This window comes from Malurus melanocephalus, unplaced genomic scaffold (assembly GCF_030028575.1).
Source record: "Malurus melanocephalus ecotype Western Australia unplaced genomic scaffold, MMel_1.1 scaffold_12, whole genome shotgun sequence".
NCBI lineage: Eukaryota > Metazoa > Chordata > Aves > Passeriformes > Maluridae > Malurus > Malurus melanocephalus.
Window position 1 is genome coordinate 5,062,244 of NW_026623244.1, and position 14,037 is coordinate 5,076,280.

The following is a 14,037-nucleotide window of genomic DNA, read 5'->3' on the forward strand; positions in this document are numbered from 1 at the left end:
TTTTTTTTTTTTTTTTTTTTCCCTTCAGCCGGTTGGATTTTCCCCATCTTACAGCACCTCGCAGGTCTCTTCTCTGAGCAGTACGTTGCCTGAGTGAGTGGAAACATACAGATCAGCTGCAGGTTTCTGTCTACAAAAACAGAGTGAAAGARAAAGAAAAGGGTTGGGAAAGCAGAGACAAATATTGACCTGGACTTATAGAAAGACATCCAATGGCTGAATAAAGAACCCTGTTCATGTTTTGGGATATTCTTTCAACTGGCTGGAACGAGAGCGGATCAAAAGAATGGGAAATGCCAGCAGACCCTTTAGAAGAATTGCTTATTTCTTATGCCTTTTATCTATGCTTTTGCTGACTGAAGGGAAGAAACCAGTGAAGCCAAAATGTCCTGCCTGGTGTACTTGTACCAAAGATAATGCTTTATGTGAAAATGCCAGATCTATTCCTCGCAGCGTTCCGCCTGATGTTATCTCACTGTAAGGGCTGTAAGCATTTGGTTATTTAATTTATGATTTAAAATGAACTAGGATGTGTGGTGTTTTCAGTGCATACAGAAGGATGCTTGCTGCAGGGAGTACCTCCAGCATTCAGAATCATCAGCTTATGTGTTAAAATTGTGCTGCATCCTTGAATCCTGATTTTTATCTCTCTTTCATCTGTCTGTCTGTCTGTCTGTGTATGTGCACACATCTCATTTTATAGCTTCTTGTATACTACATGAAACCTGTCACATTATATTTGGGGGGGTGGTAATTTTTTTACTTATGTAAATAAATTTCTCTGTGATGACCAGATCAGTATTATAACCATGGATATATGAGGCTACATTAATGTGTGGTTGTTTTTTTCTTCTTTACAGATCCTTTGTGAGATCTGCTTTTACTAAAATCCCAGAAGGGAGTTTTTTGCTCACACCATCTCTGCAGCTTCTGTGAGAAATATTTATATGCTACAGTTTTTGTTATGAAATGTATATGTATTCATAAATATTTTAGAAAGGGTCTCATTATTAATTTTGTAAGAAACAGCARCAGAAGGTTTATTAGATCTTAAAATACAAGACTTTTTAGCAATTTGAAAGATAGTGAATGTTTWATTTTTTCTAAGTGTTTTTACTTAGTATCTTGCAAGGCTATCTGTTGTCAGTGCTACTTTGAATGCTTATATGCATGTACATGGTGACAGAATGTATRTAATCTTCATTATACTTAATTAACATTATAGTAAGGACTTGAGTATTGCAACAACTATCCTTGTTTATTTTCTGCATTCCTGGGACCTGATCCCAGTGTAAAGCTGTCCATTTGCAGCTCCCATCGACTGTGAGCTCAGAACCCCTCAGATCAGGTCCCTCATTGCAGTGGGACAGGTCCTGAAGTCCTTTTCCATGTAAAATTGCCATTGACTTCTGTGGAAGTTTAGTGACTTCAGTGGGAGTTTTGCCTTTATAGCACCTGGATTTGACCCTGTTTGTTATTTCATGTTCTTAAAAGTAATGAYGATTTTCTTTGAATTAAAAAACCTGAAGCAATTATTTCAAAATCAAATGCTGTGACAAAGTATATGCAGAAAGAGGATATTTTGGGATGTTTAACTATTAGCTGCATTTCAGCACAGGATTTTTACAGGCTCACAGGCTTTCCTAGAAATGTGGGCATATGATTATATAATTGTGAGCTATACAGAGGTAGAGGGGGTGTAACCTGAACTGTTTATAGTGGATGTGCTGCCAGCCTGACACACACCCAGATTTGTCTCAGAAATCCRGCAAGGCAGACTCCCCGATGTGATCAAAACCAAAATCGGATGTCTGTCCCAAACTGACTTCCCGTGCACTCTGGATGTGGTCAGAGGTGCAATGTTCATGTACTGGACCTCTCTGGCTGTTAAATTAAACTGGTGGCGTACTGATAGCTGAAGCCCTGACCCTGGCTGTACTCTGCTACCTCAAGTGGAGCTGATAAGGAGGTGCAGACATACTGTACGATTTTGGATACAGGGTAAATAGGTAAATGCAGTTACTATGGAAACCTAAATGCTTTTCCATGGTGCTTTATTCCAGAGAAGCTTTTCCCAGGTGGTCACAGATCACAAAAGGGACACATTTAGCATAATTTCTGCAATGGGCCTTTCAAAKGAGAGGAAATAAAAAAAGCAGCAGCACTGGTGGAGCTTGTATCTGAAGAGAGTGAGTAGGACATCATCTCTCTTGGCTACGATACACCACCTACACTTAGCGATCCCACTGCAAGGCAGGCAGAATTGGGCATGGTRGAGTAGGACAGACACAGTCATCTTGTTTTGAGTTATTATAGTGCCTGGCACAGTGGGCTTGGGCAGTGTCTTATGGCATGTTGGTAATGATAATAAATTCCATTTCTACTGTACAATGAAATGCATGTTCTACGCTGCTGTTCATAAATGCCGCAACAAAAGCTATGACCCCAGAAATGCAGGGTTTGTTCCACTATGGGCTTTGATGGGTGATCTGTTTTCCAGATATATTTTTAACATGGTAGTTGAGCTGCTTGACATCCTTGGAATGTCAGGCTGCTGTACTAAGGCAAGTGACTCCTTAAACACAGCCCATAGGAGCAGGATTCTGTGGGAACAGCACTCCAGTTTGTATATGGCAAAGAAAAATTTGCATCTTTGGCAGAAGATAGTAAGGGAAATAAGAATATGGAAAACTTACGTTAATTAAACATTACAGTAAGTTTTAGCTTTGCATGATTATGGCTGTATTGGTATGCTTAATTTAGSCAACAGCAAGATTCAGCAGCTTTTATGTATTTCTATAATAATAGAAGTACATATAAAAATAGTAATGTCTCCAACATTATGTTTTTGAAGTCCAAATGTAACTATCTCCAATACACCAGTCACAGATTCCTAAATATGGAATATTTCTGCTGCTATTATTATTTACTACTATTTTTAATGTAGTAGCACCAATGGTCTCTGGAAAAATCACGGTCTTGAGCAAAACACTGCTCGTAAACTCCCAGTCCTGGAGAGCATTTCTCCTTGTGTAGTATGGATGGTATTCTCTGTGCTCCTCATGTGACAACAAAAATACAAAGAACCTCCACAGCTACAGTGAAGTGTCAGCAGGAGTGTTCCCTAAATGTAGAGATCTCTCATCTTCAGCATTTTCATCTCCGTGTATCAGCAACATGCTGAGGATGCCCTTAGAAACCRACGACATGAAAGGCCATAGAAAGAAGGGAGATAACCATGGCATCAGAGTTTGTACCTGCTAGCACTGTTCTGTTCCTGCCAAGTGATCTAGTCCCTAGCTACACTGCAGTACCTTCAGCCTCTATCCCCAGAGGTAGCAAATGTGGTGTTTGAGGTCAGAATGGGAGCAAAAACACTTTGTGCCTCAAATACATGTGATACAGCCGTTGGGGTGAGTATGACTTGGGAGGCAAATGAGCTCACCAAGCGCAAGACCTATGCTAGAAGCCTGGCAGTCTCTAAAATAGCAATACTATTTAAAGAGATAGCACTCTGTTCTCTAAATTATACRGTAGAGTGCAGAAAAGGAAAAATGATCCAGTGAAATCACATCAGAAAAGTWAAATTATTTTCAGGATTTAATAAATCGGTCTTCTGGTTCAAGGATTGTACAAAAATACTTGTTTTTTCTATAACTGAAGTATTTTGTGATTTTGACAAAAAGGAAAAATTTCCTGCTTATGTTTTTTTCACACACTTTATACAGGAACATACTTAAAGTGGAAAAAGCACAATCTGCAATAGCCAAGTGAGAAAATAAATTACCTGCAATTTATTCTGAATGTAAACATCARAGTAAGAGATTAAGTCATTGAGTGGATTAATTAGTATTTGGAAATCTTGCTTTCCTGGATGTCTAAGGATGTCATAGTATGAATCTATTTATCCATCAGGTCAACTGATTGAAATATAGATGTGATTATAGTATTCCACAGGGATAAAGTTCATTGTACTTGATGATGTCTCACCACATTAAAAGTGTGGCAGTCCAGGGCTAAATTATAATGGACAAATGCAAACATGGCTGATAAGCATAAATAAAGATGGAAAAATCAATGCTAGTCCACTTTTAATGCTTACAAAATTGCATAAAATTAAATGTGTTGCTGGTGTTTTTACTGTTAGATGTGTACACTAAGAGTATCTCCAAGAGGTATAATGAGGTCTTAAAAATAATTCTGGCTTGAACACTGAATTAAGAGATTTTTTTTTTATTTTGTTAGCAACTTCTCAATACCCTCAGGTTAAATACACTCACAAGTTTAACTTAGAAGTTGAAGGATTTTCCTTCCTGTCAGTGTTGCAAATTCAACCTGATGTCTGGCTAACCAGCAATTTAAACCAAGACAATTTAAACTTCTGTAGTATTTGTACATTTCATTGTTGTCCTAGTGTATCTCCAGAGGAACTTGCACAATCCCATTGTCTTACTGGCATGAAAAACCCACGCTGACATCCCACAGAAGTCAAAGGAATTTTATCAGAAGGCCCCAGTAGACAATTGTTGGATCCTTCCCTTTGCACCATGCWATGGTGCAATATATCAGCTTTACAGTGCTTGCACAGAAAAAAAATGAAACCAGGCAGTAGAAATTTGCCTACCATTGCTTGCTGAACCATTTTCTAAAGCTGCCAATAGCCTAATGGACTTTTGTTTTGCATTTCTTTATGCAGGTTGTTTACATCCAACACTTTTGATGTTATTAGTGATGATGCTTTCATGGGCCTTCCTCATCTAGAATATTTGTGAGTGGACAAAAGTATATTTCCTGGAATTATTGAATAGAGTGGGTGGGCTTCCAAGTTCCAGGCATTGCTTTGACCAGAATCATTTTATGACCCATTACAGGTTCATAGAGAACAACAACATTAAATCAATTTCAAGAAATACTTTCAGAGGACTGAAATCTTTAATTCACCTGTAAGTAAAGCAGTTGAATATATTACCTGGTATRTTTAATATAGTAACTGAACCACTGTGTTGTTGAATTTCTCATTTTCATATAACTSTTCATATTTATTTAAGTGGTATTAATAGTAATTTAATTACAATATTAATCTTCTTGGTTCCACCAAAGACTGCCAAACTGTGGTATGTATAGAAGGCAAAGACACAAACAGCTTCYAAGCAGTACATGTTTGGCAGTTGTTCCCTGACTTTCTCTGCTYGGAGCACAGGGGATTTCCAGCTGAGCATGTAGGAGCAGGGAGACAGGAGTGTGAATTGGGAATCTTGGCACTGACGAGGTGAGTCCCAGTGTGGGACTTRGAAAGGAGGAAGGTGGAGGATGTGGTTAGGAATGTGGAAGGCTCATAGATGGACACTCACCTCTTCCCAAGTACCCCAGTCTGACATGGATCCAGGAGAGTATCACAGCCATTCTTGGGATAGGCTGTCTCTGCCTGTGTCCACTTCAGACAGTAATGGTATCCAGAAGAATTTAACTAAATCAAACTTGAAAATTCCCACCCAGAGAAATTTTAAACAGAAGATGCATTTATTATGKCTTACTGATCTTTTCCTCTGCACCTACCCTGCTCTGCATTCTGTCCTCTCCAAGCAAGAGCTTCCCCCAGTCAGGATCTGTCAAACACTGATACTGGGATCTGCTTAACGCTCCTTGTGTGCTGCTCAGCCCCTCGGCCCTTGCCCTCTGACCTGCTGCAGCRCCTTCCTTCATTAGCTGGGAGGGGAAATTAGTCCAAGGCACTCTGGATGTCAGTGTGGCTGCAGGAGCAATGCTCCCCATGCCCACACCAGCAGGGGATTTCTCAAACTGTGCTCAGCAGGTGAGAGCCACATTGGCAACAAATACCTGCAACATTTCACTGCGAACAAACACAGGATCCTYGTCTCTGAGCTGGGGAAACAGTTTATACACAGGCCTCTGTCTTTTATCTTACAGCAAGTTTGTCTTTTAGCAATAATTTTATTTTAGTGAGGAATAATTTTTAAAAAACAAAATGCACACTATAAGAAAACAGAAAAAAACTTACAAAAAATACTGGAAGAAAATGAGGCTAAAATATCTGTATTGTGCCTGACATGGGTTCTGAATGTCTGCATTCTGAAGCATGTCATGGGGTGCGTGTCCACAGGCAGGGGAGTGGATTCTGACCTTTTGGCCTTAACATGATAACCTCCAAGGGGATTTTGAAACAGGGTCATTTAACTTTTTCTTTCATGTATTTTGACGGGAGAGAGAAAGCAAAGGTTCCATTTTAAATAGTTAATGCATAAATATAATAGTCGAATTGCAATTCACCACATCTTCACCACCTAGTAAATGTTCCGTAAAATAATTTATGCTTTCCCTTTTGGTCAGGAGAAGATTTACAGCTGGCTAAAACCAAGCCTACTGTGACTTCTTGTGTAGATAAGGTTACTTAAGGAATGGGTCTAGATCTGAGGAAGAGGAAAGGGAGAAGAGGGGGGAATAATGATAGGCATAATGGTAGTGTCAGAAAACACAGATAGCTGGATGAGGCTGGTAACTGGGACCCTATATTCAAAATATTTATGCACATGAATGGCTTTATATTCACAAATGGGTCCAGTACATTATTTATCATATTCATTTACTTATTTAGTAGCTGCTGCTGCCAGTGAACAAATTGCATTTCTAAAACAGAGGAAGGCACAGTTTATTCTCCACAGAGCATATAGTCCAAGACTAACATTTTGTCTTGCCTATTACATTGCTTTCTGGGCATGCTTCAGGAGTTTCCCAAGAGAAAACATATGCAAAAGACAGAGCAACATTTGAGAAACCACTGCCATTTGCATGCACATTTTTGGGACACAGACTTGTGCAACACGCTGCTATTGTCCATGGAGCACAATTCACAAAGACAATGAGAAATATGTGGAAAATAACTGCAAAGGCACCACGAGTTTAATCTGCTTGCAGAACCACTCCCCATCTTTGGGGCAAAATTGCACATACCCATTAAGAATGATCATTTGGCACCCTGAGGCATTTTTCGTTTAAGAAACAAGAGAGTACTTGTGTACATAAAATATATTTAAAAGAATCGTAGTAAATGAGCATGCAAATAAGTTCTATGAAGTTATATAAGATGAACTTTGTTCTATTTATGCTATTTACTTCCTTTTCAGAACATAAATTTTGCAATGGAGTAAGCTATCCAAACATTTGTATTTTTATAATGCAATTAACTTTGATATTTGCAGTGTGTCCTTATTGTAAAAGAGAGCCATATAGAATACTAGATGCAACAGGATTTATTTTCTGGTCAGAGTCGGTTTAAGAACAGAAAAATTAAAGAAATATAGCATTTTTTTACTAATTTACTAATTGAATGACAAATTAGCATTGGACAATAATTTCTATGCACAATACATAATTCTGATTGCATTTCTTTCAGAACTGTTACCATAGATTTAATTGCATGTTTGAGTCAACCTTTACTCTCTTATTATAAACCAWATACCATTTACATCACCCATCTAGGTGAGACAGACATTTATATATATCTAATATATAGATATGCTTTTTAACAGTGGAATACAAAATGTATAATYTTCATTCAAAAATTGGCAAATGCAAAYACCTTGCTTAAATTTTTCTATCAGTCATATTCTGATGGCAGTGGTGGACCCCTCCTACTTCCAAGTACATCATCCTTTTCAGTTTGCTATATAATAACACACTAAAACTGTATAAGGCATTAAACTTGTCTCAGCTTGGAAGTCCACTAAACTTTCTCCATGTGAGTCACCTGACTTTTAAAGAATTGCTCTTGAGAATAAAATTACACATAAGTGAAGCACATGATATATTCACATGCAGTGTTACAATCAGATGTACTTTGAAAGTGGTGAASTCAGAGTGGACTAATGGAATCATCCCATATTTACTATTCCTGATCAGACAAACACTTAATTTTAAATGAGGCAGCAGACCTAGTACATCTGGACTTATTCTGGTATTTAAGTATGTGCCTAAATGTCATTGCTTGGCTAGAAAAATTGTGGTTAATAAATAACTTTTGTTTACAAGTTAAAACAGAAGCAGTTCTAAGTCTTACTAGTTACAGATTCTAACGGAAATCTTAACCTAAAATTATTTCTTTCCATTTTTATTTCTTCTCATAAGTAATAAATAATTCTGTTAATTAGAAGAAGCATAAACTATACCCTACAACATCATTCTTTTTCTGTCATCCTCCCCATGACATCTGCATCCTTTGGCGGAGTAACAGAGACAGTCTGACTGACGTGATATACTGTTTGTTCAAAGCCTGCTCACATTTCCTCATCCTCATTCCTTGTTTCCACTTTTACTAGCTAGAATACTCACTGTATTTAAACAAGTTTTCCCAGCATTAAAAATTGGGAATTAATTACAGTTTTTTGCTAGTCTTATAACCACTTACACAYATACATGCTCATTCCAGGAAAGCAATTCATTCTGATCAGCAATTTATTGCCTATTACTGCATATTTTCAAAAACTATGAGCTAAACCTAAGCCCATCAGCCCACAGTTGYAAGGTTTTCCTTCCAGAAGAGGTACAAGAAAGTGGGGAAATTTCAGTGATATGAACACCATGTATTGGGATCTCACAAGGAAAACATGAGTAGATCCAATCATGACTAATTGTTTTAAAATATTAAAATGTGTTKGCAAAACACCAAAGGTGATAGCACTTTTTACTCTGCTAAGTGAARTATTGTAAATGGTGCAAGGCTGCTGAAGAGTGAGAAAGCAGAAGGGGGCATAGCATTTTAGTGGAAGGAAAAGTCACAAAGTAAATGAGCTATTCTGAAAAGCAATCTTTTAGAACTAAGTGCTGGAGAATACCAGTTTTCTTTGCTGTAAGGGAAAAAACCCACACGGTACATCACTGCTTGCAAAAATGTGTCATTTCATGAACTAGCACTAATACTGTGGTATTTTCTTTTACAGGAGTCTTGCAAACAATAATCTCCAGTCACTTCCAAAAGACATATTCAAAGGCTTGGATTCTTTAACAAATGTGTAAGAAAACAATTAATTATTCTATTAATTATACCAGAAGTATAAAGGTTTTAGAGGACATTCTGTATAGCCTTTCAAACCAGTAGCCAGTAATGGATCTTCTTTCTGGGTAGAGACTACACAATGTGGATAGGGTTGGGTTTTTTGTCTACTATTGCTGAGAAGTTTTGATAGTTTTGAATATTCCACCAGTTATGAAGGTAAGTAATATTGTTAGTAGTTATGTAATAAAGCTTCGTGTTCATTAAAATTTTGTGAATAAGGGAGGATCCTTAGGGATGCATGAGAGAGCAAGGCACGAGGAGAAGGTRGAAGATATTTAATGGAGTAACATTTTAATGAGCAAGTAATTTCTGGGAAAGCCATSTTTTATCAATAAAGCACATGTCTAAGTAAGTATCCCATACTAAATCTAATTGCAAGCAAACCAAAACATCAACTTTTATATATATATATATAAAATACCAGTAGAAATACAAAATATAGATAAACAGAGAAATCTTGTTGTTGCTTTAGTGAAATAGATCCTGTTTGTAATATACAAAATCCTGTTTTGTCTGATCTGGGATAATAAGCTTAGAAAATCCTTTGCCTGCTCCCAGCATTACCAGGGCAGGCTGAATTCGCAGTGCAGAGCTGCAGTAGTAAGATGTGGACACGGCCAGTGTGTGTCTCTGGGAGCATTTCTTGGCACGGCTGATCGTGGCCAGGTGGTTGCACAGTCTGGTCCTGGCGCCTGCCTGTTCCTGTACATACGATCGGAAATCTGACTGAAGACAGCTGTGAAAGACTCAAACAGAACTCTTTTGCTTGTGCCTCCTGGAGCCCTAAATGAGTGTCTCTAAAGGAGGGAATGAATACTGACTGGCTGATCATCAGGTTATTTTAGTTCCTATTTTGTTATCTAGAGTGCTCTTAAGGAGAAARGGTGATACAGAAGAAACAGGGATCATTAGTTTGGTAGGCTTTTGTGTACCTGTAAACTTAGGAAGTTGATAAAAATTTCTGACTGATGACCAAGTTAACGTGTCCGTGATAACCTTAATATAATTAAATCTGTGGGAGTTCTGGTATGTAGATTCAACTAAGGGCCAGGACAAAGTGAGCCAGGAAGGCCTCAAGCTAGAGGGCACACATTTTTTTTGTTCTAAAGGAGAAATATCTTAGCTGACTATTTATTTTCAATGCCTGATTTATTTGTTGTAGAGATCTTAGAGGCAATGCATTTAATTGTGACTGCAAACTGAAGTGGTTAGTGGAATGGCTGGGCAGCACCAATGCAACTGTTGAAGACATTTACTGTGAAAGTCCACCAGAATATAAGAAGCGCAAAATCAATAGCCTCTCTCCGAAAGAGTTTGATTGCATTATTACAGGTAATGTGCCTCAAATTATTCAATTTCATTAAATTAAAGTCAAAGCTATAGTTTTTCATTCTAGAACCCATTTTTGCAGTAAGGCTGCATACTGGATGGAATTTCTACTAAAATCAATATGAAGTCTTTGCTCGTCCAAGTCTGATATGGGAACTGCTTGGGAGCAGGGTCCTCTATTGCAGCACCTACTCAAACTTTCATATGTTACATAAGGATTAGGGAAACTGGGACATAAAACAGCACCTCTTCTTATTGAAAAGTATTGAAAACCAAACTGCAGTGCTCCTTTATCAACAGGAAAATTTGACTAGTGATGAAATACTGTAATTTGTAAGAAATTGCTATCTGATAAGCAGATTTTTTTTAGTACCGTGTGTAAAGTATCTGTAATTATCATCTGCCATGTGCACTTTTGCAGAATTTGAAGTTTATCAGTCCCTGCCATACCAATCTCTGTCAGTAGATACTTTCTCATATATGAATGATGAACACGTGGTTATTGCTCAGCCTTTTACTGGAAAATGCATCTTTCTTGAATGGGACCATGTGGAGGTGATGTTCAGGAATTATGACAACATTACAGGTATGAACACTGCTTGACAAATAAYATTACAAATTATCCAAAAAGTGGTACTAACCCTGTTTTTTACTTTTCTTTTTATAGGTACTTCAACTGTTGTGTGTAAACCTATAGTTATTGAGAGTCAGCTGTATGTCATTGTCGCACAGCTGTTTGGAGGCTCCCACATATATAAAAGAGATATTTTTGCTAATAAGTTTATAAAAATTCAAGATATTGAAATCCTTAAAATCCGAAAACCCAATGACATTGAAACTTTCAGGATTGCTGAAGACTGGTATTTTGTTGTTGCAGACAGTTCAAAGGCTGGTTTCACCACGGTGTACAAGTGGAATGGGAATGGATTTTATTCCCATCAGTCTCTGCATGCCTGGTACAGAGATACTGATGTGGAGTATCTTGAAATATCTGGCAAACCACATTTAATTCTGTCAAGTAGTTCCCAAAGACCTGTAATATATCAATGGAACAAAGGAACAAATGAATTTGTTAAGCGGTTTGATATTCAAGATATGGAAGATGCATATGCAGTGAAGCATTTCAAAGTGAAAGAGGATGTATACATTTGCTTAACAAGATTTATTGGGGACTCTAAAGTAATGAAATGGGGTGGTTCAGCATTTCTGGATTTACAAAGGATGCCCTCCCGAGGGTCAATGGTATTCCAGCCGCTTCAGATAAGTAATTATCAATATGCCATTCTTGGAAGTGATTATTCTTTCACTCAAGTCTATTATTGGGATGCGGAAAAAGCAAAATTTGTGAAGTTTCAAGAATTAAACGTACAGGCACCAAGATCTTTCATACATGTCTCCATCGATAAACGAGATTTTCTCTTTGCTTCAAGTTTTAAGGGAACTACACTGATTTATAAACATGTCATAGTTGACTTAAGCGCATGACACTCATAATTCTGAGATTACATCAGACTTTCTACCGTAAGTGGACAAACTGAACTAAATGCATGATGACTCTCTTATCTTACTTCCAAATGAATGCCTTTAAAAGTTGAGATTGCTAGAACAAAGTATTACTAGTATCTTCATCTTTAATTGTCAAGTCTAGTGGTGTTGGAAGTTGCATTTTTTAACAAAAAGAAATTAAATTAACTGTTCTTTGCATCCACAGTATGTAAATACATGTGCAACTGCATCTGTTGCTATAAAGAATATTAAGATGTACTTTTCCATTTATTTATTCACCTGTTTGAAACAACTGCCAAATAAAATGTTTACATTTTGTGTCTTTCACATTCCAAATATTATTTGCAGGTGATACTTTTTATTTGTGTATATATTATACACATATAAAATAAAGCCAAGAAGGCATATGGCCCAAAGCAGTCTTGTACTGCATAGAAGATGCACAATATTGAGGACCGGTGGGTTTTACTTATAACAAGAAGTTCATGATGAAAATACTGCATTGAAACACAAGCCTATAAATAATCACCTGGACAATCCTTGCAGTTACATAAAACTTCACTGATTTGAACAGAAGTCAAACCAGAAAAGAGAATTCAGTTACCTAGATGTGGTTGTAGGATAAAGGGTTCCTAATTGTAGGATGGGCCTTTGTACTGTGTGTAGCTGGATGTGATTTTCTAACAATTTACAAAGAACTCAGCAGAATAAAAGAAAAGGTAAAGGTCTGTGTTTCCTCACCTGATGCTGAAGCAGCACAAAACAAATCTCTTGTACAACACTGGGGCTGTTACTGTGCTGAAAGCTWGAAGCAAAGCTTATTTTTCAACTAGGATTATTTCTATAGCTGAACTGTTACACATCACTTGCATGAATTCTGTGTCCTTGTCAAGTCTTTCCACTAAATAGTTACGATTATTTAATCTTCAATGAATTTATTCCTTATTCTGAATGAAGCTAGTGAATGGGAAGTAATTTTTTCCACTACTCTGCTGTGAATTTTAGTACCAGATACCTCTGAAATTCAGGGAAYTTTGAATGTGGCAGGATAAAGTCAGTTTGTATAGTGTACAAACTCGAGAGAAGCTAAATCTGTTAAATTATGCCAAATCTGATTTTGGCATCAAAATCTATTACAAGCTCAAAGTTAAAATAGTCTTTTGTTTACATACGTTTAGTGCACTTGAGAGAAACCTACAGTGATGCTGAAGATGAATTGGTACAGCTCAGGAAGTGAGCTCGAGTTTATTTTAGACACCTTTGCATTCACTTCAGTTATGGAGCACTGTGCTCCAGTGCCATCATTAAAATACAAACATGAACATTGTGTTCATTTCTWCACATTTCTACCATTCACAGACACTGATTGGTGAATAAAACATCGTATTATGCATGTCAGCTAATCGCAGCAGCTGATTAATGTATATTTTAGGAAGCCAGTCCTAAACAGCATGCTTCTGTAGTAAAGAATGGAGGTTTTTAAATATTTAATGTTATTTGAAAAGAAAAAATCACACATGAACAATACTACTCTAATAAGTTAATTTTTCTGATGCTTTGTTATCCATAGCTGCATATGCTCTGCTAAGTATTTGGCTTAATAACTACCTATTCCATACGTGTTTACAGTGTGATTAGAAAGATTTTAAACTATGTTTCACAGCTGAAGCCTCCAAATTTTTACTTAATAAATACATTTCCAAARATCATCTTAATAAATAATCTCTTGTTTGGCAGTTTCCTCTATATGTCAAACCATATTTCCTTTATATAGCTTTAGCTTTTATATAAGCATGATTTGAAACCCCAGATGAACYCAAATAATATTTTTTATTATTTCTTAATGTTGGTTGCACATCTGTGATTGCCAGTTCACTTTGTCCATTTCTTCTTCAGTGCCCTTTGCAAGGGAAAGGAATTAATACAAAGTCATGAACCCATCTCCAGTCTACCAGCAAACCATTGTCTTCTATTTCTTCTTGTCTTCTGTTTCAGTCTTTTACTTAAGGACCTATTGAATTATGTGCAGTTTTTGATCTGATTTTTTCCATTATACTTGCCTATAAGCACTCTCTATCAAATTATGAAGATTATGGCTATGTATCCTTCTCATTATGAGCATATTATCAACA

General features: G+C 37.0%; 1 protein-coding gene across 1 annotated transcript; it reads left to right on the plus strand.

Moving 5' to 3' along the window:
- The first annotated feature begins 90 nt into the window (after positions 1-90).
- LGI1 (leucine rich glioma inactivated 1) lies at positions 91-13,830 on the plus strand. The gene is made up of 8 exons (XM_057381330.1): positions 91-477; positions 861-932; positions 4,697-4,768; positions 4,872-4,943; positions 8,955-9,026; positions 10,233-10,402; positions 10,821-10,985; positions 11,067-13,830. The coding sequence occupies exons 1-8, from the start codon at positions 287-289 to the stop codon at positions 11,882-11,884; spliced, it is 1,632 nt and encodes a 543-aa protein (XP_057237313.1). The 5' UTR covers positions 91-286; the 3' UTR covers positions 11,885-13,830.
- The last annotated feature ends 207 nt before the right edge of the window (positions 13,831-14,037 follow it).

Coding starts and splice junctions, on each gene's coding strand:
- LGI1 (XM_057381330.1), top strand. CDS start 287: ATGGGAAATGCCAGCAGACCCTTTAGAAGAATTGCTTATTTCTTATGC. Junction 4,944..8,954: donor CTGAAATCTTTAATTCACCT/GTAAGTAAAGCA, acceptor TTTCTTTTACAG/GAGTCTTGCAAACAATAATC. Junction 9,027..10,232: donor TTGGATTCTTTAACAAATGT/GTAAGAAAACAA, acceptor TATTTGTTGTAG/AGATCTTAGAGGCAATGCAT.